Here is a 26,038-nt window from a genome sequence, read left to right as displayed (position 1 = left end):
TTTCGTTGGATGTTCTGCTGTTTGAAAGGCTATTGACTGCAAAGTTAACTCCTATTCTCTATCCCGGCATCTTTGGTGCCCAAGTTCCCCAATCCTAATTTGTCTCATCTCACAAGGTCATTTTGAATATGTAATCTTTGAGAACTTATCACCATGAAGTTGGTTTGTATATTCGGTGTGTTGCTCGGCTATCTTGCATATTCTACAAAGTTTCTGGTTAATGTTTTTCAGGACAGCTTGTTAAGATGCTGCTTTATACTGAGGTCACCCGTTACTTAGACTTCAAGGTGGTAGAAGGAAGTTTTGTCTACAAAATGGGGAAAATCCACAAAGTCCCTTCCACAGAGACTGAAGCTTTAGCTACTGGTGAGTAATAGCACATGATAACTTCTTATATTTGTCCCTTTAGACTTTAAAGATACAGCGCAGCCCATCGAGTCCGCGCCGGCCAGCAATCACCCTGTACACTAACACTATTCTACAGGGGGAAATTTACAGAACCCAATTAACCTACAAACCTGTATGTTTTTGGAGTGTGGGAGGAAACTGGAGCACCCAGAGAAAACGCACACGGTCACAGGGTGAACGTACAAACTCCATACAGACAGCACCCGTAGTCAGGATCGAACCTGGCGCTGAGGCAACAACTCTTCTGCTGCGTCACCGTGTTGCCCGCTGTCCCCTTGTAGTGGGTTTTCATTTGAAATGGTCTTCAAAATTATAATTCTCACTTAAGCAGCCTCAGTCCCCCTACAAAATTAGTCTGAGGAAGAGTCCAGACCCGAAAAGATCTTCCAGCACTTTGTGTTTTGCTGTGTCCCGACAAACTATTTGAACAGAAATACAATGAAATCTCACTCTTGTCTGTCTTACCCTGGGGACAGGTTACAAGCTGCTCATGGGATCAAACGAGGGTTGCAGGGTCACAAGCACCCAGTCTATGCTGGGATGTCAGCTGAGTGCTGACAGAGTGCTGTCTATTGGGAGGTGAAAGTTATGGATTGCAGTTGCATGCATTTTGTTTTGAACTGCTGGAAATATGGCTTGATTTTAATTCTTTATTTTTGAAATGTTAGTTGTTTCCAACGATGCCTCCTGAATCTTTGAGTAGTTTAGTTTAGACTTACAGCGTGGAAACAGACCCTTTGTCCCACTGAGTCTGTTGACCTGCGATCACTCCATACACTAGTTCTATCCTACACACAAGGGGGAATTTTACAGAAGTCAGTTAACCCTCAAACCTGCAAGTCCTTGGAATGTGGGAGGAAACCGGAGCACCCAGAGAAAATGCACGTGGTCATTGGGAGAACGTGCGATTTCCATACAGACAGCACCCTTAGTCAGGATCGAACCCGGGTCTCTGGCACCGTAAGGCAGCAACTCTACTACTATGCCACCCGAATCATTTTGTTTGAATCTTGTTTCTTTTGGAAATGTGTCTGGCGATGAGTTTCTCTGGGCATGATTATCTGCGCACGGAACATAGGATGCTTATTATATAACTGGATATCATGGCAATCAATTAATGACACTGTTCATCCTCTTGGAGGGGAAAATGTTATATAGCTCCATCAGATCGCCGTTCAGACCCTTCTGCTGCAGAGTAAACAAACCTAGCCTCACACCTAGCAAAGGGGTGGCACGATGGTGCAACGGTAGTTGCTGCCTTACAGTGCCAGAGATGGGTTTGATCCTGACTACGGGTGCTGTCTGTCTGTAGTTTATGTTCTAACTGTGACTTACATGGGCTCTCCCTGGTTTCCTCCCACATTCCAAAGATGTACAGGTTTGGAGGTTAATTTGCTTGGTTAAATTGTCCCCAATGTGTGTAGGATGGTGTTAGAGTGCATGGAACGCTGATCGATGTGGACTCTGTGGGCTGAAAGTCCTGTTTCTGCGCTGTATTTCTCAACAAAACTAAAGTCTCTCCGTTTAACTGATCCGGGCAATATCCTGATCAATCTCTGTACTCTCATTTCCAGCGCAGTGTGATAACCAACTCGCATGCTCCTTGTTCATGATCAACCACATTTGGGAATAGATATCGTGCCTATAATTTGCTGTTTACCACTTGACATTATTTTGGCCTTTATTTTAGTTTACATTAGAGATACTGCATGGAACAAGCCCTTCGGTCCACTGAGTCCACACTGACCAGCAACCACCCTTACACTAGTTCTATGTTATCCCACTTTTGCAACCACTCCCTGCACACTCAGGGCAATTTACAGAAGCCAATTAACCTGCGGGAGGAAACCCACATGGTTGCAGGGAGAACGTGCAACTCCACACAGACAGCATTCAAAGTCAGGATTGAACAGGCCAGGTCTCTGGTGTTGCGAGGCACAGCTCTACCAGTGGCACCACTGTGCTGCCCCATTTTATTTAAGTGTTTTCTCTTAATTGCTTTGTGCTTACAAGAATAAAATTGCTTTTTCTAGAAGTGGGAATTTTATTTTATCTTGTGTTCTATTTTTTCTTTTAATGTTCCCATTTGAAGTCATCTCTTATGCCATGACTCCTTTGCTATTTCAGTTTATTTCCATCCTGTAGCCTTAACCATTCTCACTATAACAAAGGGCATAGCTTTAAGGTGAGAGTGGCAAACTTTAAAGGAGATGTATGAGGCAGGTTTTGTTTTAGAGGCTGGCGGGTGCCTGGAATATGTTGCCAGGGGTGGAGGCAGATACGATAGCAGCCTTTAAGAGGCTTTTACATAGGCATGTGGATATGCAGATAATGGAGGATTATGGATCACATGCAGGCTAAGGAGATTAGTTTATCGTGGCGTTATGTTCTGCAAAGATATTGAGGGTCGAAAGGGCTGATCCTGTACTTTTTCATCTACACCACCAATAGCACCTTCCGACACACTAGTACTATCCTACACACTGGCAACAATTTACAATTCTTACTGAAGACAATTGACCGACAAACCAGCACGTCTTTGAAATGTGGGAGGAAACCGGAGCACCCGGGGAAAACCCACGTGGTCACAGCGAGAAGGTACAAACCATACAGAGCGCTCCTGTAGTCAGGATCGAACCCGGGGCTCTGGCGCTGTAAGGCAGCAACGCTACCGCTGCGTCACTGTGCTGCCCCACAGGAGAGTGTATTAGAGAGAATAGAGTAAGGAATCTTGATGTGAAAGCTTATTTAACCAGGTTTTACTGTTTTGCCCTTGAGAGAAATGTGTTATTTGTTTTTTTTTGGTCCAGATCTGAATTCCATATAATGTCATAAAGTTTTAATTTATTTCTAAGATAATTTATGACTTGCTAATTTTACTGTGTGCAAGTAAGTAAATAATGTAAAAGCACTGACGTTTACGTCATCGGAGGCAACTGCGAATCTGCACTTTTTTAAAACTTCGGTTTTGTTCCAGCTTTGTGAACAAGAAGGATGGTGCTCCCATAATTAAAGTTCTGAAGTATATAAATTGATGCTTTGCTATCTTGTCATCTTTCCTTGACCATCGTGGGCCCTGTGAACTGATTTGGGAGAGAGCAGGGTGATCAAACAGTGTACATCGTACCAATAAATATTCACTCTATTTATTTTCCTCTTCAGATCTTATGGGCATGTTTGAAAAGCGTCGCTTCCGAAAACTTTTGTTATTTGTTGTTGGCTTTGATGAGAACGACCCTAAAACTCACCAAGGCATTGAGCCAAAGAAGACCACAATGCGAGAAGTGTACAAGAAATTTGACCTGGGACAAGATGTCATTGACTTCACAGGACATGCATTGGCTCTTTATAGAACAGATGAGTGCGTTATCATTGATGTTTATATATAACTCCTGGAAATGTAGTTATCCAAAGCACTTCTCTCTATATCTCACTCATCTCTTTAAAAAAAAAGACAAGGTAGTCTATTGAATTTGCCAACTGTGTGATGTTTGATTAAGTTGTTGCATCCATATTATTCACTTTAAGTGGTAAAATGCTGAGAAGCCAAAAGATACAGATTCAAAATGAGGAAGCTGAGAGTCAGAAATTGGGTAGATGGTGAGGAATTATTCAACCAAAGAGTAACACATTAATGTTCATAATACATCAATGTGAGTCTGCCCCTCTCCTGTTCTGGTACTCTTTATCTGCTGGCAATATTGTCATTGTTGAACCAGGAAATGGTCATTTTAAGCATCACATGAGCATCGAAGTATTACTTTAAAAAATGGGTGGCTTAAAAGCAGCTTTAAAACTTGCAGGTCTTGGGGTAAATATAATTTCTAGTCTCACGGTCTTGTTTAAAGAGACAGTATAGTATGGAGACAGGCCTTTCAGCCCACTGAGTATACTGGCCATTGATCACCCATTTACATCTGTTCCATGTTAGTTATCCCACTTTCCCATCCACTCCCTGCACACTAAGGGGAATTTACAGAGGCCTATAAACCACATGTCTTTGGGATGTGGGCGGAAACCAGTGCACCTGGAAGAAACCCAGATGGTCATAGGGAAAATGTGCAAATTCCACAAATTCCAGGACCAAACAAGGGGTCTCTGGCATTGTGAGGCAGCAACTGCAGTTTTTTTTGGCCTTGTTCCCTTCATTTGGACAAGGAGTACTTTACTTGGAGGCAGAAAAATAGCATTGAAAGTAGGGTTGTGTAAGAATACTCCAAGAAGTTGAAAGGCGTAAGGACGGGAAATTGGATTGGAATCAATAATTCCACTGGAGAACGAGCACTCAGTTTGGATGACATTCTTTTGTGCCTAATCTCTATGATGAAACAATTTGGCAGGCCAATATAGTAATGAACACACACTTGGGTGCAGTATGAATAATCCACTGCCAAGTTGCTGGTAACATTAAATCAAGTTTTTGACAATTAAATTGAAGCTGCAAAGACACATTCTTCCCAGGTTACAGTGACTGCCCTTTCCTTCACTTGTCAAATTTCTTCATCCATTGAGGATCGGAATAAGGACTTGCTTCAAAGCCTACAACTGTTGCTGGCTGCCAGGATAGTAACATCAAAATGACTATGGTGGCTGTATCTAATGGGCCACATTTAAATGCATCACGTTGTTGAGATGTGACAATATCTGTTCTGGGTTTAGACTTTACGTTAGACACAGTGGAAACAGGCCCTTTGGCCCACCGATTCCATGCTGAGCAGTAGGTAGTGTAAGAAATTTTTCCACTTCCAATTTCCATCCTGCCCTTAAATATATTTGGACTATCTCCGACATCTCCCTCCCCTTTCTGGACCTCACCATCTCCATCACAGGAGACAGACTAGTGACTGACATCTACTATAAACCCACTGACTCGCACAGCTATCTGGACTACACTTCTTCCCACCCTGTCTCCTGCAAAAAGTCTATCCCCTACTCCCAATTCCTCCGTCTACGCCGCATCAGCGCCCGGGATGAGGTGTTTCACACTAGGGCATCAGAGATGTCCTCATTCTTCAGGAAACGGGGCTTCCCCTCTTCCATTATAGATGAGGCTCTCACTAGGGTCTCTTCTACATCCCGCAGCTCCGCTCTTGCTCCCCTTCTCCCCATTCGTAACGAGGACAGAATCCCCCTCATTCTTCCACCCCACCAGCCAGCGGATCCAACAAATCATCCGCCAACATTTCCGTCACCTACAACGGGACCCCACCACTGGCCACATCTTCCCATCCCCTCCCCTTTCTGCATTCCGCAGAGACCGCTCCCTCCGTAACTCCCTGGTCCACTCGTCCCTTCCTACCCAAACCACCCCGTCCCCGGCCACTTTCCCCTGCAACCGTAGGAGATGCAACACCTGTCCCTTTACCTCCCCCCTCAACTCCATCCAAGGACCCAAACATTCTTTCCAGGTGAGACAGAGGTTCACCTGCACCTCCTCCATCCTCATCTATTGCATCCGCTGCTCTAGATGTCATCTTCATTACATCGGCGAAACCAAACGCAGGCTCGGTGATCGTTTCGCTCAACACCTTCGCTCAGTCCGCCTTAACCAACCTGATCTCCCGGTGGCTGAGCACTTCAACTCCCCCTCCCACTCCCAGTCTGACCTTTCTGTCATGGGTGTCCTCCAGTGCCATAGTGAGGCCCACCGGAAATTGGAGGAACAGCACCTCATATTTCACTTGGGCCGCTTGCAGCCCAGCGGTATGAACATTGACTTCTTCAACTTTAGAAAGTTCCTCTGTCCCTCTCTTCCCCTCCCCCTTCCCAGTTCTCCCTCTACCTTCCTGTCTCCACCTATATCCTTCCTTTGTCCTGCCCCCCTGACATCAGTCTGAAGAAGGGTCTCGACCCGAAACGTCACCCATTCCTTCTCTCCTGAGATGCTGCCTGACCTGCTGAGTTACTCCAGCATTTTATGAATAAATACCATGCTGAGCAGTGATCAGCCCATACACCCGAACACTATGCTACACATTCAACTTCATAACCTTCCATGTTTAAAAATTGATTGTACCACATAGGAACAATTTACAATTTGACCAAAGCCAATTAACCTACAAAATTGTACGCCTTTGAAGTGTAGGAAGAAACTGGAGCACCCAGAGAAAACTCACGCAGTGACAGGGAGAACGTACAAACTCCGTACATACAGCACCTGTAGTCAGGATCGAACCCGAGTCTCTGGCGCTGTAAGGCAGCAACTCTGCCATTGTGCCACCCGGGGTAATAATCAATGTGGTACAATCCATTTTTAAACGTGGAAGGTTATGAAGTTGAATCATTTATCAGGATTCTGAGTACATCATAAGAGTTGAACCTCCTTGAGAACTACCGGCAGCATTGATGACCTCATCACCGCACAGCTGGATAAAATTGAAAAATACAACATGGAAACAAGCCCATCGGCCCACCGAGTCCATGCCGACCATCGATCACTAGTTCGATGTTATCCCTCTTTAGTGATCACTCCCTACATACTAGTGGCAATTTTGGAGGCCAATTCACCTACTCGCACAACTTTGAAATGTGGGAGGAAACCCATTAGATCATGAAGAACGTGCTAAACTCCATACAGACAGCTCTTGAGGTCAGGATCGAAGCCGGGTCTCTGTAGTTGAGGTGGCAGCTCTATCAGCTGAGCCACCCCTATTATTAGATATTAGGTAATGGATTTGACTCCTAATTCCAATGGATACGAAAGATTCCACCACACATACATTGAAATGTGGCGCCTTCACGCCCACTTTGGTTTTGCATACAGCCTGTCACTGCTGGCGACTCGTCAGCAGCCTCATGAGAAGGTCCAGCCACAAGAGAATAACAACTCCAAGGTCAGACGTACTAATTGGCCTTATCTGTACACTGGTTGTGATTGGTAAGAATGTAGGTAAAAGGGGTTTCCGGAATAAACGTGACACAAGGTGTCTGGCTCAGCTAAACGTCGTTGTCCTTTGCTTTTTGTCATGGGATTCAGTAGATCCTTCAGGAGTCTAGAAGAGGAAAGGCTCCCTGACTCTATTCTACCAAGATCACAGTTGATGCTCTGACTCGGTTCCATTTTACTGGCTAATTTGTTCTGAAATACCCATAACTTTATCAATTGGAGCCTTGAATACACTTGGCAACTCGACATCCATGGCCCTTGGGGTTGGAAAAATTTGCCATCACCTCAGTGATAATCCGTAACTTCTAAAAAGTGCAGCTGGTAGAGCCACTGCCTCACAGTGTCAAGAGACCCGGGTTTGATCCTGACCTTGGATGCAGTCTGTGTGGAGTTTCTACGTTCTCCCTGTGACCTCGTGGGTTTCCTCCTGGTGCTCCGTTTCCTCCCACATCCTTAAGACGTTCGGGTTTGTAGGTTAATTATCCTCTGTATGTTTCCCTGTATAATGCGTTGATAAAATCCTCCTGGCCGTTGGAGTTTCACGTGTTGCAATTGATCACTCATTTATCAAAGAAATACTTACCTTCATTTTCAAAAACAAAATTGCTTGATTTCCATCCCCCTCTTCCTTACAATCAGTCATACAACCCAAATCGTCACCTATCCATGTTTTCCAGAGATGCTGCCTGACCCGCTGAGTAACTCCAACGCTTTGTGTCGTTGCTTGAATATTTGCTGTGAAGCTATTTGACCTCTTTCCTTTTATTCCTAGTTACATGGACCAACCATGCCTGGATACTATCAATCGGATTAAATTGTACAGTGAATCGCTGGCTCGGTACAGCAAGAGTCCTTACCTCTATCCACTCTATGGACTTGGAGAGCTGCCTCAAGGCTTTGCCAGGTAACTGCAGCACCTGTAGAATGTATTACATGTGTTATTTAGGTGTGTGTTCCACAGTGCAATGATGCAAAAATACCTGCAATTCAGACTTAGGCCACCAGGTGGACCTTCAGCAGCAACCGTAGACACAAAATGCTGGAATAACTCAGCAGGACAGGCAGCATCTCTGGAGAGAAGGAATGGGTGATGTTTCGGGTCGGGACCCTTCAGACTGATGTCAGGGAAGAGGGAGTTACATAGATAAGGAAGTGTAAGGTGTGAAAATGGGACAAAGGGAATGAGATCAAGGAAAATGTAGAACAGATCATTGTTAGCTGGGAGAAGGTAACAACATAACATAACATAACATAACAACACTTTATTGTCACTCGGCTTTTTACACCGAACGAAATTTCAGCAGTCACACAAAACACAGCAAAAAAGAAAAGAACACAGGACACCCGACCCCAACACAAACATCCATCACAGTGACTCCAAACACCCCCTCACTGTGATGGAGGCAACAAAACTTCCCCTCTCTTCCCCCCGCACCCACGGACAGGCAGCTCGACCCCTACCGAGGCAAACGACACGCACAGCCCCCGCAAGGCCCCGCGGCCGAGCCGCCCTGGGCACCGAAACGTCCCGCGGCCGCACCGGGCGATGTTAAGTCCAGCGGCCGAGCCGCACCGGGCACCGAAACGTCCCGCGGCCGAGCCGCACCGGGCACTGAAACGTCCCGCGGCCGAGCCGCACCGGGCACTGAAACGTCCCGCGGCCGAGCCGCACCGGGCGATGTTAAGTCCAGCGGCCGAGCTGCACCGGGCACTGAAACGTCCCGCGGCCGAGCCGCACCGGGCACCGAAACGTCCCGCGGCCGAGCCGCACCGGGCGATGTTAAGTCCAGCGGCCGAGCCGCACCGGGCACAAAGCAAACAGATAAAATGTAGTCGGAGACAGTAAGACCGATCAGAGAAGGGGGAGGGATGGAGAGAAAGGGAAAACAAGGGTTACATGAAGTTAGAGAAGTCAACGTTCATACCGCTGGGTGTAAGATGCCCAAGCGAAATATGAGGTGCTGTTCCTCCAATTTGCGCTGGGACAATGGAGGAGGCCCAGGACAGAAAGGTCAGTGTGGGAATGGGAGAGGGAGTTAAAGTGTTTTGCAACCAGGAGATCAGGCAGGTTTAGTTGGACTGAGCAGAGGTGTTCAGTCAAGCCTGTGCTTGGTCTCACCAATATATAGGAGTCCACACCTGGAACAGCGGATACAGTAGATGAGGTTGGAGGAGGTGCAAGTGAACCTCTGCCTCGCCTGAACAGACTGTTGGGGTCCTTGGACGGAGTCGAGGGGGGACAGCAGCAACCACTCTGCTCAGATCCATGCATGGAGGCCAGAACATAGAATAGTACAGCATAGGAACAGGTCCTTCGGCCCACTGTTGTTTCTTTTTTCCATAAACAAAGCCAGTGTCTGATCTGTTTTTTATATTTTTATTTCTGCCGCAAATTTAAATTTTAGAGTTTCTGCAACCAGTTTTGCGCTGTGTGTCTTGCGTCTGTTTTGGAAAACGTTGTCATTGGAAATTATAAGGACATGCAGATGTTGGCCCTTTCAGCAAAATACAAAGTGCAGGAGGAACAGTGGGTCAGGTTTAGCTTATTGTCACATATACCGAGGAACAGTGAAAAGCTTTTGCGTGCTAAAGACTATACATGTTTACAGTCGAACCATCAACAGTGTACAGATACATAATAAAGGGAATAACGTTTAGTACAAGGTAAAGTGATAGAGGTAAAGACTACAAAGACAGATGACTTTTTGGGTCGGGACGATTCTTCACATTGAAGTGTATGACAAAGGATCTGTCTAAAGAGCAGTCCCGACCTGAAACATCGCCGATCCATTTCCCTCCACAGATGCTGCCTGACCCGCCGAGTACCGCCAGCTGTTTGGAAAGTTTCTCCATATACCACATTGTGCATCGGGTGTACAACTTCCAGAATAAACTATAGTTTTCCACTGTAACATTAATATTTGCAAGTTCATTACTTGGCATGGCCAGATGTGTACAGCCGTGAGCTCTTTGAGTCTAGCTGAATCAATAATGCTTGTTTCACGTGGGGCTCAATCAACTCATTTTGTGGAGAGGGGTGGGGGGGGGGGTGGTATGGGTGGTGAAAAAACCAAGTGATGGACAAATGAAGTTCTGGATCAAGACCCTTCTTCAGAACTTGTACATTGTCATGCTATTTTTCTACAGTACAGGTCCACCACCGATTTTGCAGCAACTGGTGGGCTGGTACTTCTTTTAATCTGGAAAGAATTGCAAGAGCACACTTGAAATCCCACAGCCCCCCAATGTTCTCCTGAAATTGTGGCGCCTAGGCCGGGTAAGGCAGCTGATCTCGACTTCATTGATCCGCACCGATTGATGGATCGAATTTGCCGCCTACGGCTGGGGCTTTGGAACTCCGGCCAGAGTTGGCAGATCCGTTCCCATAGCCATCTTCCGTGGCTGACTTTGTGGGCTGTTATCTTGATTCCTCCCAAGGCCGTGACCTCTGTTGGTCTGGCAAAAAGGATAACAAAGCAAGGCTTTGGAACCAAGGGTGCTGAAAAATCAAAGATGTACCTGTAATTAGTCACTGTTCAGCATTGGTTGATAATGGAATATATAATTTTACTATCTGATGCCAGTCTTGTTACAGGGCTCAAGACTTGAGATGAATTGATGTTCAGTTATCGACTACTTTGCCTCAGAAGGTTTGCTTACGATGTGTCTTTGTTTCATGCTTTGTTTAAACAGACTGAGCGCCATCTATGGGGGCACTTACATGCTCAACAAACAGGTGGATGAGATTGTTTTCGAGAAGGGACGTGTGGTTGGTGTTAAATCTGAAGGGGAGGTAAGTGTTGTAACCACCAGGTTCAAGAATTTCTTCTTCCCAACAAAGTTGAAACCCACTTTCAAGTTCTGAGACGCAAGAGACTGCAGATATTGTAATCTGAAGCAAAAACAAACTGCTGGAGAAACTCGGCAGGACAGGCAGCATCTGTAGAGGTAGAAGGATGTTCCACGTTTTCAGTCGAGCCTGCAGCAAGATCTATTGAAGATAGACACAAAAAGGTGGAGTAACAGCAGGTCAGACAACATCTCTGGAGAAAAAGAATAAGTGACATTTCGGGTCGAGACTCTGCTTCAGACTGAGAGTCAGACCAGCATCTACAGTTCCTTCCCACACATCAAGTTCTATTGAATTTCTCTAGCCATTTATCTTTTGCTCTGTTTCCAAGTCTATTTTTACTACGCTTGTTTGCAGCTGTCTTCTGTGCTTGTTTCTACTTTCTTGCAGAACATGAATCTTGTCTTCGGCATATTAACCTTTTTATATAAATTGCTTTTAATCTTCATGGGATGGTGTCCTGTCACACAGTTACAGTGAAATATGTGAGAACAGTGTGGATTGACTTTTTTCTCCAGTTGCTTCTTTCTCTTTGACGTGCTTGGGATAACCCGAACAACAGCGTGAAAATTGCTGGCACATAACCTCTTGGGGACTTTGTAAACTGAGCAAATTACAATGTTCTCCGCAAATATAGGAAAATAGTTACCTACACAATTATAATCCATCTGATAGTTACCTGATACAAAAGAATGGAGTTGTGTGGCTCATCGTAGCAATGTTTGTCTAATAAATTTGAGTAAAGCTAAATATACTTTTCACCAGTTGTCAGTAATGTCACTCTAATGTAGAGGTGAACAAGACAGTGCTGGAGTAACTCAGCGGGTCAGGTTGCATCTTAGGAAAATGTGGATAGGTGACATTTTGGGTCAGGATCCTTCTTCAGATTGATTGTAGGGAGGGGGGAGTGCTGAGGGAAGAAGAGAGAAGAGAGAAGGGCAGGACAAAGCATGGCAGGTAATAGGCCCACACAGGAGGGGAGGGTTAGTTGATGGGCAGATAGTTGGACAAAGATCAAAGATGAAAAGACAGGTGTGAGAGAAAAGGATTGAAGAGTTGTGAATAGTGAAGCTAGAGGAAAGAATGTAGGTGGAGGTCGGTGAGAAATAGATGCGAGTCCAGGTGGGCCAAAGGGGAACGGGGGTATGAAGAGGGAGGTGGACGTTATATCCAGGAAGAAGTGTAAATATGAATTCAGCACAATAGTTCCAAACGTTTTTTTCCAAACATAAACCTTATTCAGAATAAAAAATATTTGCACAAAAACTGTGCAAAACACTTCAGACATTCTTGGTGTCTATTCATTCAATATTGTCATGTTTGAACCTATCTTTAAACAAATTAGCCTTGCCTCATGTAGCCCCTTGGGGGATGTATCCCTTCCCTTGTGTGAGGAGTGTCCCCACTGGACTCTGTCCCTCAGTGTTCAGCAGCGGAGGAACACTACATTGTGGTCCTCCCCACAGAACCTTGATGTTAGCTGCACAGAACTTCAGTGAGTCCCTCAGCACGTACTCCTCCAGTCTGGATTGGGGCAGTTGGCAATACTCTCTGACGGACATCTCGCAGTGGTTGGGAGGCCACTGTGTTTTGGACAGACCTGTCCTTCACAGAGTTGGTGATCGTCCAGTAGCACTTGATGTCCATCTCCGAGTGTGTTCCTCGGAACAGCCTGTAAATCAGAAAGTCCTCTGTTATGGAGCGGCTCGGGCTGAATCATTCTGATAACGCTTCTCATGCTTTCTTTATTACGTATATTTTGGGCGGCACAGTGGGGTTGCGGTAGTTGCTACTTACCAGCGCAAGGGACCTGGGTTCGATCCTGACTCTGGTGCTGTCTGTACAGTCTGTACATTCTCCGTGTGACCGCATGGGTTTTCTCTGGCAGTTCCGGTTATCTCCCACACTCTAAAGACGTACATTTTGAAGATTAATTGATTTAGTTTATTTTAGTTTATTGTCACATGTACCGAGGTACAGTGAAAACATGTTGTTGCGTGCTAACCAGTCCGTGGAAAGGCAATACATGATTACAATCGATCCATCCACAGTGTATAGATACATGATAAAGGGAATAACAACATGAATAACGTTTAGGGCAAGGTAAAGTCTGATCAAAGATAGTCCAAGGATCTCCAATGAGGTAGATAATAGCTCGGGACTGCTCTCTAGTTGTTGTCTTTGGTGAGTTGTAAAAATTGTCCCTAGTGTGTAGGATAGTGTTGGTGTTAGGGGTGATCGCTGGTTGGCACGGACTCAGTGGGCTGAAAGGTCTGTTTCCGCACTGTATCTCTAAAGTCTAAAGAGAATAAACATTCTTCATAGTACTAGGGCAGCTGGCTCAAGCTTTAACATCAAGGTTGGTCATTTTGGGAATGTGATTTTTCAGATCTTTTTCTTTCTTTTTACATCATCAGGTTGCTCGTTGCAAGCAGCTGATCTGTGATCCCAGCTACGCTCCCAAGCTCGTGAAGAAGGTTGGACAGGTCATTAGGGTCATCTGCATTCTCAGCCATCCGATCAAAAACACGAATGATTGTAATTCCTGTCAGATTATCATTCCACAGATGCAGGTCAACAGGAAGTCAGGTAATGTTTAACAGAACATAAATTGCATCTGGTGTGTGGGAGAGGGATATGCATAAGTTAGATCCCATTTTTGTGGCAGAAGAACAACACAGTGGCGCAGCTGATAGAGCTGCTGCCTCACAGCGCCAGAGCCCAGGATTTGATCCTGACCTCGGGTGCTGTCTGTGTGGAATTTGCACGTTCTCCCTATGACCATGTGGGTTTCCTCTGGATGCCCCGGTTTCCTCCCACATCCCAAAGACGTGGAGATTGGTAGGTTAAATAATTGATGTAAAATTGCCCCTAGTGTGTCGGGAGTGGATGAGAAAGTGGGACAACTTGGAACTAGTGTGAATGGGTGATGGAGGGTCGGCGAGGGCTCTTAGTCATACCGCACAGAAACAGGCTCTTTGGCCAAACAGGTCCATGCTGACCATGATGCCCCATTCCAAACTAGACCAAGTTTGGCCCATATCCTTCTGAACCTTTACCTATCCATGTACCTGCTCTACATTCTGACCACTCTTTGGGTAAAGAGATTCCTTCAATAGTCATTGTAATGACAGATGACTGTGGGTTGAAGGGCCTGTTTCTGTGCTCTATCTCTATATATATACCAAATTAAACTGAATTTGAAAGTCCCAGTAAAAGAACTATCGTCACATTGAGTAAATGGTGCAGTAGGAAAGATTGAATTTTCGGTTATCACACACACCGAAGCAACAAATTTCTCGTAGTCTGTCAATCCACCACTCATCCTTGTTGCATGAGTTAATGAGAGTGAATTACGATGAAGAGTCTGGTACATAGCGGGTCATCAGTCATCACCATTTAACGTGTCTCCGATTCTCACCACACAATTGAACGTTCTGTCTCCTGGCTTAAACATGAGGATCAGCCACCTTGGGTAGTCACAGGATTACTGGTGCCTGATTAACAGTACTTCTACTAAAACATAGGAGCAGAATTAGGCCAATTGGCCCATCGAGTCTGCACAGCCATTCAATCGCAGCTGATCTATTTTTCTCTCGCAACCCCATTATCCTGCCTTCTCCCTATAATCTTTGATGCCCTTACTAATCAAGAACCTCTCAATCTCTGCTTTAAAAATACCCAATTACTGGCCTCCACTGCTGTCTGTGGCAATTAATTCCACAGATTCACCACCCTCTGGCCAATTAAATTCCTCCTCGTTTCCATTCTAAAGGTATGTCCTTTTATTCTGAGGCTTTGCCCTCTGGTCCTGGACTCTCACACTAGACTTTAGACTATAAAGACGAGATACGGTGGGGAAACAGGCCTTTTGGCCCAGCCATCACCCTGTACACGAACACTATCCCACACAGGGACAATTTACAATTGAACCAACGCCAATTAACCAACAAACCTGTACGTCTTTGGCGTGTGGTAGGAAACCGGAGCACCCGAAGAAAACCCACACGGTCACAGGGAGAACGTATAAACTCCGTACAGACAGCACCCGTAATCAGGATCCCACCTGGGTCTCTGGCACTGTAAGACAGCAACTCAACTACCGCGCCATTGCGCCGGCCTCTATGCCACTTGCCGCACTCTTGGGAACATCCTATCCACACCCACGCTGTGTAGCAAAAGTTGGGAATGATCGCTGTTTGCTTCTTCTGTGTTTTCATAAAATATAAAGAAAAGTTATTAACCAAGTTTTTCTTCCTTCAGATATCTATGTTTGCCTCATGTCATACACGCACAACGTGGCAGCTGAAGGGAAGTATGTCGCCATTGTTAGCACCACTGTGGAGACCAACAACCCTGAGAAAGAGGTGCAGCCAGCATTGGATCTTCTGGAACCTATCGACAAATCGTAAGGCACTTCTCGATCTGAGATGGCAGCACTCCTTGGATCACTGCACAGCAGTGCTTAACATCACCACCTTTCTCCTACCTGTTCCTTGTGCTCTGCTTTAAATGCACTATGTTAGACCTCACAATTACCTGGATAGGTCACACATTTTCACGATGCCCTCGTTAGTTATTGGAGTTATGATCGACAATTTTAAATTTAACACCCTATGCTAATGGAAAGCTAATGGAATGTTGGCCTTCATAACAAGAGGATTTCAGTAGAGGAGTAATGAGGTTCTTCTGCAGTGGTATAGGGCCCTGGTAAGACCACATCTGGAGTATTGTGTACAGTTTTGGTCTCCTAATTTGAGGAAGGACATCCTTGTAATTGAGGCAGTGCAGCGTAGGTTCACGAGATTGATCCCTGGGATGGCGGGACTGACATATGAGGAAAGATTGAAAAGACTAGGCTTGTATTCACTGGAGTTTAGAAGGATGAGAGGGGATCTTATAGAAACATATAAAATTATAAAAGGACTGGACAAGCTAGATGCAGGAAAAATGTTCCCAATGTTGGGCGTGTCCAGAACCAGGGGCCACTGTCTTAGAATAAAGGGGAGGCCATTTTTCTCACCTCAGAGAAAAACCTTTTTCACCCAGAGAGTTGTGAATTTGTGGAAGTATCTGCCACAGAGGGCAATGGAAGCCAAATCACTGGATGGATTTAAGAGAGTTAGATAGAGCTCTAGGGGCTAGTGGAATCAAGGGATATGGGGAGAAGGCAGGCACGGGGTATTGATTGGGGACGATCAGCCATGACCACATTGAATGGCGGTGCTGGCTCGAAGGGCCGAATGGCTTCCTCCTGCACCTATTTTCTATGTTTCTATGTTATGAGTGAAAACAACCTCTCAAGGTCGACTCCAGATGGAGGAATAGATCGGGTACAGAGTCAGACTGAAGGGGCAAAGATTTTATAGGAATCTGAGGAATAACCTTTGCACACAAGGGTGGTGGGTGCATGGAACGAGTTGCCGGAGGAGGTAGTTGTGGCAGGGACTATCGCAACATTTAAGAAGCAATTAGACAGGCACATGGTTTGGACGGATTTAGAGGGATATGGGCCAAATGCAGGCAGGTGGGACTAGTGTAGATGGGATATGTTGGTTGGTGTAGGCAAGTTGGGCCGAGGGGCCTGGTTCCACACTATATGACTAGCTAAAGCCTAGCCACCAACAAAGTAAGGTAGGAGAGTGAGCTGTAAAATGGATGCAGAGGGATGTAGACAATTGGGTAAATGGGCAAGAAGTTCACAGTAGATGTATAATATAGTAAAATGTGAGATGGACAGTTGCAGCAAATGATGGGAGTCTGCATGTTCTCCCTGGGACGAGGGTTTCCACCGGGTGCTCCGGTTTCCTCCCGCATCCCTAAGACAAGTGGGTTTGGCAGTTAATTGGTCTCTGTAAATTGCTCCTGGTGTGTCGGGAGTGGATGAGAAAGTGGGATCATGTTGAACTAGTGTGGATGGTCATCAATGGTCGGCAGAGACTCAGTGGGTCGAAGGGCCTGTTTCCAAGCTGTATCTCCAAACTAAACTAGTCATAAGGATCTGCCGATGTTGGTTTACAAAACAGACACAAAGTGCTGAAGTAACTCAGTGAGTCAGGCAGCATCTCTGGAGAACATGAATAGGTGACGTTTTGGGTCGGGACCCTTCTTCAGAAATTTAATTAGTGCATTGCCTTTTCATTGGAAAAGTACAGGAATTGTCAGATTATTGAAGTACCAAAGCAAGGGAATCTTGGAGGAAGTGCAGTGCTTTAAGATCACATGTGGGGCACCATGTCACTTGACCTCACAGAGGATTTACTTGCATACTCTACAGTACAGGTTCAGTAGATGGATTCAAGCAATGAAATATTTGCCCTGTGAAAAGAGACGATAATATATGCACCGAGGTTCTCCATCTCTTTTCTCCTAACATGAACTAAAATCCTGGTCACTCCCTCTTTTCCCCTCTCCCATCGACCAAGAGGTACAGAAGTGTGAAAATGCACACGTCCAGATTCAGGGACAGTTTCTTCCCAGCTGTTATCAGGCAACTGAACCATCCTCTCACCAACTAGAGAGCCATTCTGAGCTACCATTTACCTAATTGAAGACCCTTAGACCTATCTTTAATCGGACTTTAATGGACTTTATCTTGCGCTAAACATTATTCCCTTTGACCTGTACCTGTACACTGTGGACAGTTTGATTGTAATGTACAGTCTTTCTGCTGAATAGATAACATGCAAGAAAAAAGCTTTTGGCTGCACCTCGGCGTATATGACAATAAACTACACTAAACTCAGCTTAACTCTTAGAATCGTTTGGTCATCTGTCCGAATGCCCCCCAATAAGATTTATTACACTTTTTTTTTTTTTTTTATGGTTCTTGAAACACTGTTTTGGTATGCTAAAGGCATTAGATTGCTCTATGTTTTGTTTGACTAAGGTTTAGTTGTTTAATTTGACATCCAAAACCTCTACTTCGGTTTTATCTTTCCAGATTTGTTTCAATCAGTGACTTGCATCAGCCGACAGATGATGGAAAATCAAGTCAGGTAAGGAGGTGATAGTTACATAAATTAAATTGGGTTTCTTCCATAATTTAACTCATTTAACCATCTACCACATTGGAGACCCTTGGACTATCTTTAATCGGACTTTACTGGATTTTATCTTGACTAAATGTTATTTCTCTTTGTCCCATATCTGTACACTGCAGATGGCTTGATTGTAATCATGCATAATCTTTCTGTTGACTGGATAGCACTCAACAAAAAAGCTTTTCACTGTACCTTGGTACATGTGACCATAAACTAAGCTCAAATGTGCTGGAACTCCCTAGTCTAGATGAAGCTTTTGTAATGCTGCCAGGAATTTATCCATTTTGCACGAGTTAAAATCTGAAGCGGCAAGTGTTTCTTGGTTGACAAGGCTCTCTCATCTCCTGGCCTCTGCTGTGGAGAAGCCACTGGTTTGAGCATGAAGGCTTCTCAGCAGTCATCCCAGGCACTGAAATCACCTCAATGTTTCCTTTTCTAGTTCTCCTTTCTGTTTAGAAGGTCTGCAAAAGCTACCCCACTACAGTTTGCAAATTTCCTTACAACTGTGGGGCAGCACAGTGGCTCCTCACAGTGCCAGAGACCTGGGCTCAATCCTGACTGCAGGTGCTGTCTGTATGGAGTTTGTACATTCTCCCCGTGACCACGTGGACTTTCTCCAGGTGCTCTGTCTCCAAAGACATACAGGTTTGTTGGCTTCTGTAAATTGTCCCTGGTGTGTATGATAGAACTAATGTGCCGGTGATCGCTGGTTGGCGTGGATTTAGTTGGCCGAAGGGCCTGTTTCTACTCTGTGTCCCTAAATTAAACCAAGAACACTAAATGATCAGCAGAGGCAAGCAGATGTGTGCTTGACTATCTATTACCAGCTGCTCGAGAGTTTGCTGAGATAAGCACTTTGTTAATATGGCAGGTTGCGTGTGATGTTGGTGTATGAAGGTTTGGATTGCTTTGTGCTTATCTTTGTGATCTAGGATAGAAAGTGGATGAGGTGTCATTGAATGATTTTCTACACACTAACTAAACCATATTGATGGGTTAAATGAACATCGATACAAATTGTAGTTCTCATCTGAGCTCATTGTTCATCCTTGCTGATGATTGTACGGAATGGATCCGAGCTACTTCAGTGACCCAGGTTCATTCCTGACTTCGGGTGCTGCCCCTGTGGAGTTTGCTTGTTCTCCCGGTTTTCCCCGGGTGTTCCAGCTTCCTCCCACATCTTAAATTTGTAGGTTAAGCTCGGTTAGGTTACAGCTACCTGTTTGATGAACTGGCAGCTGTAAATTACTATTCGTGTGCAGTTTAATGGAAGTACCGAGGTAAAATTGTTGTCAATTTAGGGGGAATATTTAACAAGGATAAATTAAATGAGGAGATTGGGGATTGCACTGAGAGCTAGTATAGACTCGATGGGCCAAATGTTCTAGTGCGTTGTAAGGGAATATGCAACCTGAGAAAAAGAGTGCGTAGCAAGTGGATGTGAAGTTCAAACAAATCACAACTGGTGCTCTCTTGCAGTGAACAAGTTGTTAAAGTTATGTAGGAAGGAACTGCAGATGTTGGTTACCCAGAAGATAGACACAAAATGCTGGAATAACTCAGCGGGACAGGCAGCATCTCTGGAGAGAAGGAATGGGTGACTCCAGAGATGCTGCCTGTCCTAAATTATTAAAGTTATTTGAGACATGTGGATTTTCCAGTAACTGAAGAGGAAACTGCTTGCAAATGGTTTCCATGTTGTGAGTTAACCCATGATTCTGCAGTTTGTCAGCCTCTGGCAGTGGTGAAGCAGTTGGGAGCAAAAATTGAGAGATGACATGAGTCATGAGTTAATTGTTGCAATTGAAAAACTGAACTCTGATAAAATGAGGCACAAATATCATCGCAATAGTTTTGGGTCTTTTCTGGAAGAAAGATGTGATGACCAAAACTTTGCTCAAGGAGAACTATGTTTGTGCTCCTTCCTCAATTATCCTGTCAGCCTTCACTGCCTAGTATAGATAGACACAAAATGCTAGAGTAAATCAGCAGGGTCGGGACCTTTCTTTGGACAGATCATAATAAGTTTATTCTGACCAGTGAATTCCAGCTCAGTTTCTATGGATATCATTGGTAATGCTATTATGGAGAAATCTGTCTCGACCTGAAACACTGACTATCCCTCTGCCTCCACAGATGCTGCCTGAATCAGAGTTCACAGAGCAGAAATAGTTGATTAGGAGAGTGTGAGACTGAAAATCTAAAGGTCCCTGGTTCAATCCCGGGTTTCGACAACACTGGGGTATATTTGGGGCTGCACGGTGGTGCAGCAGTAGAGCTGCTGCCTTACAGTGCCAAATACCCGGGTTCGATCCTAATTACAGGTGCTGTCTGTACGGAGTTTGTGCATTCTACCAGTGATAACGTAGGCTTTCCCTGGGTGCTCCGGTTTCCTCCCATACTCAAGACGTACAGGTTTGTAGGTAAATTGGATTTGGTAAAGATTGTAAATTGTCCCTTGTGTATAGGATAGTGCTAGTGTATGGGTGATCGCTGGTTGGCATGGACTTGTTGAGCCGAAAGGCTTGTTTCCGTGCTGTATCTCTAAACTAAAAACTCATAAGTTTCAGCAGTTTCTATTTTTGCTCCAGATTCCATCAGCTGCGTGAATATCTCACGTTTGCCCTTTGACTTTGCTTTCAGATTTTTATCTCTAATTCCTACGATGCAACCACCCACTTCGAGACGACCTGCGATGACATCAAGAGCATCTATAACCGCATGACAGGCACTGACTTCGACTTTGAGAATATGAAACGCAAACAGAACGACGTGTTCGGCGAGGATGTGTAGTACATGTACGCCAAGCCATGCTCTCTTCTTTAACAGCACTTTCACATGAGAATACTGACCAAACTATTAGTGGGCTAGATTGCTATTTACAGAGATACGTGCAGTTGTCCAAAGAATCTCCTGCCTCTTTGATGGTTTTCAAATCTTCCTCTTCTCTTCAGGTTGGGGGTGGGAGGGCAAGGGGAAAAATGAGTCAAGTTTCCAAGTTTAGTCTGACCGGTGAAATCTTGTTCAAATTATCTGTGAGTATCATATATTACAGTGAAATCAGACTTGAGACCCAGCCATACAAAGCTCGGGTCTTGCATTGACCAAATGCCAGGTAATTGCCTGTGTGTAAAATTCATCCCTTCCCATGAATGCTGTTGCTGTAAGTTTTCCCTAACCTGATGCACAACACACAATGAAAAATGAATTGACAAACCAGGCAACCTTTTCCCCTGTGCTTCAAACGCATGGCTAACTCCACAGATGAATCCTATTAACCATTGACATTCAGTGACTCTGTCTAATTTGTGGAAGAAAAAAATGTTGGGTTAGTTTCAATGGGTGATTGATAATCGACATGGACTCGGTGAGCCGAAGGGACCATTTCCGTGCTGCGTCACTCTTTTATATTTATTGCAAAAAACTCTAATTTACAACACCTTTATAAGGGCCAACCCTTCCATTTCCATCCCCCCCCTCCCCCCTCCTTACTGAGCAGAGATGACCCAGGTGGCAAGTTGTAGCTGTCTGAGAGATTGCACTGAGGAAGGTTTGGAAAGCTCTTAGTTCTTAAGGAGTTTGCTCCAGTATGCTTCTGAAGTTACACAAGTCTCTGCAACTCAGCACACCAGGAGTGAACAATATAACACTATATAATTAACATTACTTTTGCTTTTTGTCATAGATTGAAAGATATTTATTTGGACTGCCCTTGTGTGCAAGTAGCCCATAGGTTATGTCCCAGTAGAAGAGGAGTCAAAAAGCCACTTTGTTCTTTGTTTTCTTGGTTAATTTATTTGTATTATTAAAACCAAATTGGCTAAGCACTGGTTGTGCATAGGTTTAATTTTAATTTAGAAATTTTGAGTCCATTCATTACCAGGCTGGTCTGACTGAATCAAACAGGCAGGATGAAAAGACTCTAGAATCTTGAGAGTTGTTTGGGGTTCCAGAAACTAGATCCCAAAGAAGTTTGTAAAACGACTAATTTTTGTAACGCAATGGCAGAAACATTTTCTCATGTGAAAGAGCAAGCAGACTTGTTTAATTTAAAAAGATCTAAAATATCTTGTTTATTATGTGATATAACTGGTTGTGTGTGGATGTAGGTCCTTAGTCTCTCGTCCTCTAGAGAGAGTTACTGCCTTATAGCTGAGAGCTTGCATTTTACTTGTGGTGTATGCACCGACTTCCATGCACATACATTACCTCACATCCCCTGTCGAGTCAAGCTGGAAGTGGCATTTGACTAGTTATTTAATTACACCCGCAAATCAGTCAACTAACCAGAGACATCCAGTTAGCTTTAACTAGTTCTGCTTCGTTTGTGTCCTCTTGGAATCTGTGCACACATACAAGCCGAAATATTCTTGTGACAGAATCATTATCCACCTTCTCCACTATTTGTCAGCTGTCTTGATTAGTTGCAGGGTTCTCTGTTTGATTTACTAATTGAAAAGGATTAGGCTGATTTATTCTTAATTGGGAATTTAGCTAAATTGGATATTTTTCTTTGTCCATGCAACCTGGGGACCTCTTATTGATGGACTGAGAAGAAACGATTAATATTTTTTCCAAGGAGCTGGGTTAGCGTAGGATTTGGAGTATTTGTTTTGTGTCAGTAACTTGGATTCAGAAGTTGAACGCAAACTGGTCACTTTTGCATCTGATGCCAAAATAAGAACGACACATTAACAAGACAGATGAGAATTAGCGACTTGAACAAAATGCGTTAACTGGTCATTGGGAAGGACATTTCACATAGGAGTAACTTTTTGAATTGTTTGAAAACTAAGTTGAAAGAGATCTCAATTTTATTGAAGTTGAAGTTAAACATGCAACTAGTACAGATAGACGACAATAAAGCTTAACCCCCTGACACATATTCCACGTACTGGGCAGTACTGTGGTGCAGCTGGTAGACCCATGGCGCCTCCGTGTCAGAGACTGGATTCCATCCTGACCTCGGGTGCTGTTTGGGTGGAGTTTGCACGTTCTCCCTGTGACCATGTGGGTTTTGCTCGGGTGCTCTGGTTTCCTCCCATGTACCAAAAACTTGCATGATGGTAGTTAGTTCGCCACTGCAAATTTCCCCCTGGGTGTGCGTTACTGGGTGAATACAGTGGAAGCGGTTAATGAAAATGTCTGGAGAATTAAAATTGAATGAATGTATACGAGTGGTCAATGGTCAGCACAGGCTTGGTGGGCAGAACGGACTGAGATTGTCCTTTTAGAAGGTTATCCATTCTGTCAGAGGCTTTACTTGTTGCATGCCAACTGTTTCCAAAGAGTTAATTTTTCATTCCTCTTACCCTGTTAGTGTGAGAAATCTTGTTGATATTTGGTTCTAGATTTGTTTCAGTTAACGTACTGAGTTGGTCAAAAATATCACCGCTTGAGTAATTTTATTAACCCCTCCAGTCTTGCGTATATCTGAGTTGCCCTACCCTGAGGCTTTGCTGACAAAGACTTGCCTCATCTTCACCTCTGGAGACTTGAGCCCCAGTGGAGAATGGGTGAAACTTCACGTTGAAGGCTAAATGTCACTGAACACCTTGCATTTCTCTAGGGAGCATTATTACACTACTTCCAATCTTGCTGAGAGTTTGAGTATAAATCTACCATACACCACCACTACAAATTCACAATAATACCCAATAGATTGTTGCACGTAACAAAACTACTTTTTAAACCGTTATCAGAGTGAGTGAGATTCCTTTATCTCCCGGAGCTACATAATGGGGTCATCAAAGAACATTGTCAAAGTCCTGTAGTCCAACATGGAGACAAGTAGTGGAGTTCCTGATCCTCTGTCCCATCACAAGAAAAACTAATCCATTGGTGACTCGTGAGTTTACTCTTTGTGGGATTGTGCTTGTGTCTCAAACTGTTTTGTTTTGCCTATATAATAGTGATTCCCTCAGTAATTCATGTATTGGTTCTGGAATATCGGTGGGATGTGCCGAGGTCTTGAAAGACATTCCACAAAAACTGGGCTGAAGAACAGTGTCAGAAATGATGTACTTCTCACAACATTGATTAACTGGGGGGAAATTCCTTGCTGCATAAATTCTGGACTATGACGCTTCTGTCTCCTTTTTTCTACCTTCCCCACCCCATTTCAATTTTCAGTTGACGCTGGTATGAGCAACCTACTCTTGCATCTTGGATACTTTGACAGTCTCTTTCTGTGTCAATGTGGTTTTGCTCCCTTTTCAAACACTCAAAAACCACTTTGACACAGAAAGAGACACAAAGTGCTGGAGTAACTCATCGGGTCAGGCAGCATCTCTGGTGAACATGAACAGGCAACGCTTTGGGTTGGGACCTTTCTTCAGACTGATTGTAGTCTGAAGAAGGATCCCAGCCTGAAACGTCACCTTTCCATGTCCTCCAGAGATGCTGCCTGACCCGCTGAGTTACTCCAGCACCTTTGTGTCTTTTTCTGTAAACTTCTGCAGTTACCTATGTCTCCATATTGACACAACATAACAAGTACAGTTAGCAACAGAGACCATGTAGATAATGATCAGAGGACCACCATTCTCTCTCCCTCCCTCCCATTCCACCCGTCATACCTTCACTCAACTTTCCCCATGCTGCGCCCGGGTTGGGTAAAAACACGGACTGGTGTTTCAGTCTGGGATTTCCTTGGAGTGGCTGGATGTTGTGTGGACGGTGGTTCATATATCTATTGGTTTATTGGGACCCTTAACTGTAAGATGCACAGGTAACATTAGGGTGAGACCATCGATGGCCAGAATTGTGCGATTACTGTGCCCAGTCAATGAATCTGTTAGTTCATTCATTTTAAAGATTGTTATGCTATAAACACGATAAAGCTATTGACCAACTTCTAACATTCACCTCTAACAGTTCTGTTGGAATACATGCTTGCTGTGTCCACTGTTGCTCTCTGATGTAGAAATGCCAGTCTTAGATGGCTTGTGTATTGCTCTGTACTGTAAACACTTTGTGTTGTAAGAAAAACCTGAGAACGTTCTATCCTGATCTGAATGATCAAATATTAAAAGTATTTAAAGCTAAGTCAGCTGATTCTATAATTTCTGTTAATGTGTTGACCTGATGATAGTGAACCTTTCCACTTCCTAAGCCATAACACAAACCACTATTTCCATATTAATTTGTCCTTATGACTGTGGCACAGCGGTAGAGTTGCTGCTTTGCAGTGTCAGACAGTTGCTGCCTTATAGCGCCAAAGAGTTGCTGCCTTATAGCGCCACAGTTTCTGCCTTATAGCGCCAAAGAGTTGCAGCCTTATTGCACCAGACAGTTGCTGCTTTATAGAAATGTGGGATGTGGTGGCTAGATGTTACCCAAAATTGGATAAGTTAATATTCATACTGTTGGGTTGTAAGCTACCCCAAGTGGAATATGAGTGTACATCTTGTTCTTCTAAACTCTAAAGACTTTGTCTCTTCTCACGCAGCAAACCCTACATCCCAGGAATCAATCCAGTGCCTCCTTATACTTTCAACTTTTAGGCTTTGGAGGTACAATGCAGAAACAGGCCCTTCAGCCTATTGAGTCCATGCCGACTAGCGATCACCCTGTACACTAAGGTATTTATTCACAAAATGCTGGAGTAACTCAGCAGGTCAGGCAGCATCTCAGGAGAGAAGGAATGGGTGACGTTTTGGGTCGAGACCCTTCTTCAGACTCTTCAATCACGACCTGAAACGTCACCCATTCCTTCTCTCCTGAGATGCTGCCTGACCTGCTGAGTTACTCCAGCATTTTGTGAATAAATACCTTCGATTTGTACCAGCATCTGCAGTTATTTTCCTACACACCCTGTACACTAATACTATTCTATACTCTCAGAACATA

The 26,038-nt window shown here is 44.4% G+C and overlaps 1 protein-coding gene across 1 annotated transcript in view; it reads left to right on the top strand.

Moving 5' to 3' along the window:
* LOC144601795 (rab GDP dissociation inhibitor alpha) overlaps window positions 1-25,233 on the top strand; it is a 48,826-nt gene extending 23,593 nt beyond the window's left edge. The window contains exons 4-11 of the mRNA XM_078414224.1: window positions 232-366; window positions 3,571-3,769; window positions 8,067-8,198; window positions 10,988-11,087; window positions 13,562-13,733; window positions 15,408-15,552; window positions 18,088-18,142; window positions 20,831-25,233. Of these exons, the coding sequence (XP_078270350.1) occupies window positions 232-366; window positions 3,571-3,769; window positions 8,067-8,198; window positions 10,988-11,087; window positions 13,562-13,733; window positions 15,408-15,552; window positions 18,088-18,142; window positions 20,831-20,980 (1,088 nt within the window). The 3' untranslated portion in view covers window positions 20,981-25,233. The remainder of the gene's footprint in view (window positions 1-231; window positions 367-3,570; window positions 3,770-8,066; window positions 8,199-10,987; window positions 11,088-13,561; window positions 13,734-15,407; window positions 15,553-18,087; window positions 18,143-20,830) is intronic.
* The last annotated feature ends 805 nt before the right edge of the window (window positions 25,234-26,038 follow it).

Source organism: Rhinoraja longicauda, chromosome 17, assembly GCF_053455715.1.
Source record: "Rhinoraja longicauda isolate Sanriku21f chromosome 17, sRhiLon1.1, whole genome shotgun sequence".
Classification (NCBI taxonomy): Eukaryota; Metazoa; Chordata; class Chondrichthyes; order Rajiformes; family Arhynchobatidae; genus Rhinoraja; species Rhinoraja longicauda.
The sequence above is the reverse complement of the archived record's forward strand: the minus strand, read 5'-3'. Positions and strand labels throughout refer to the sequence as shown.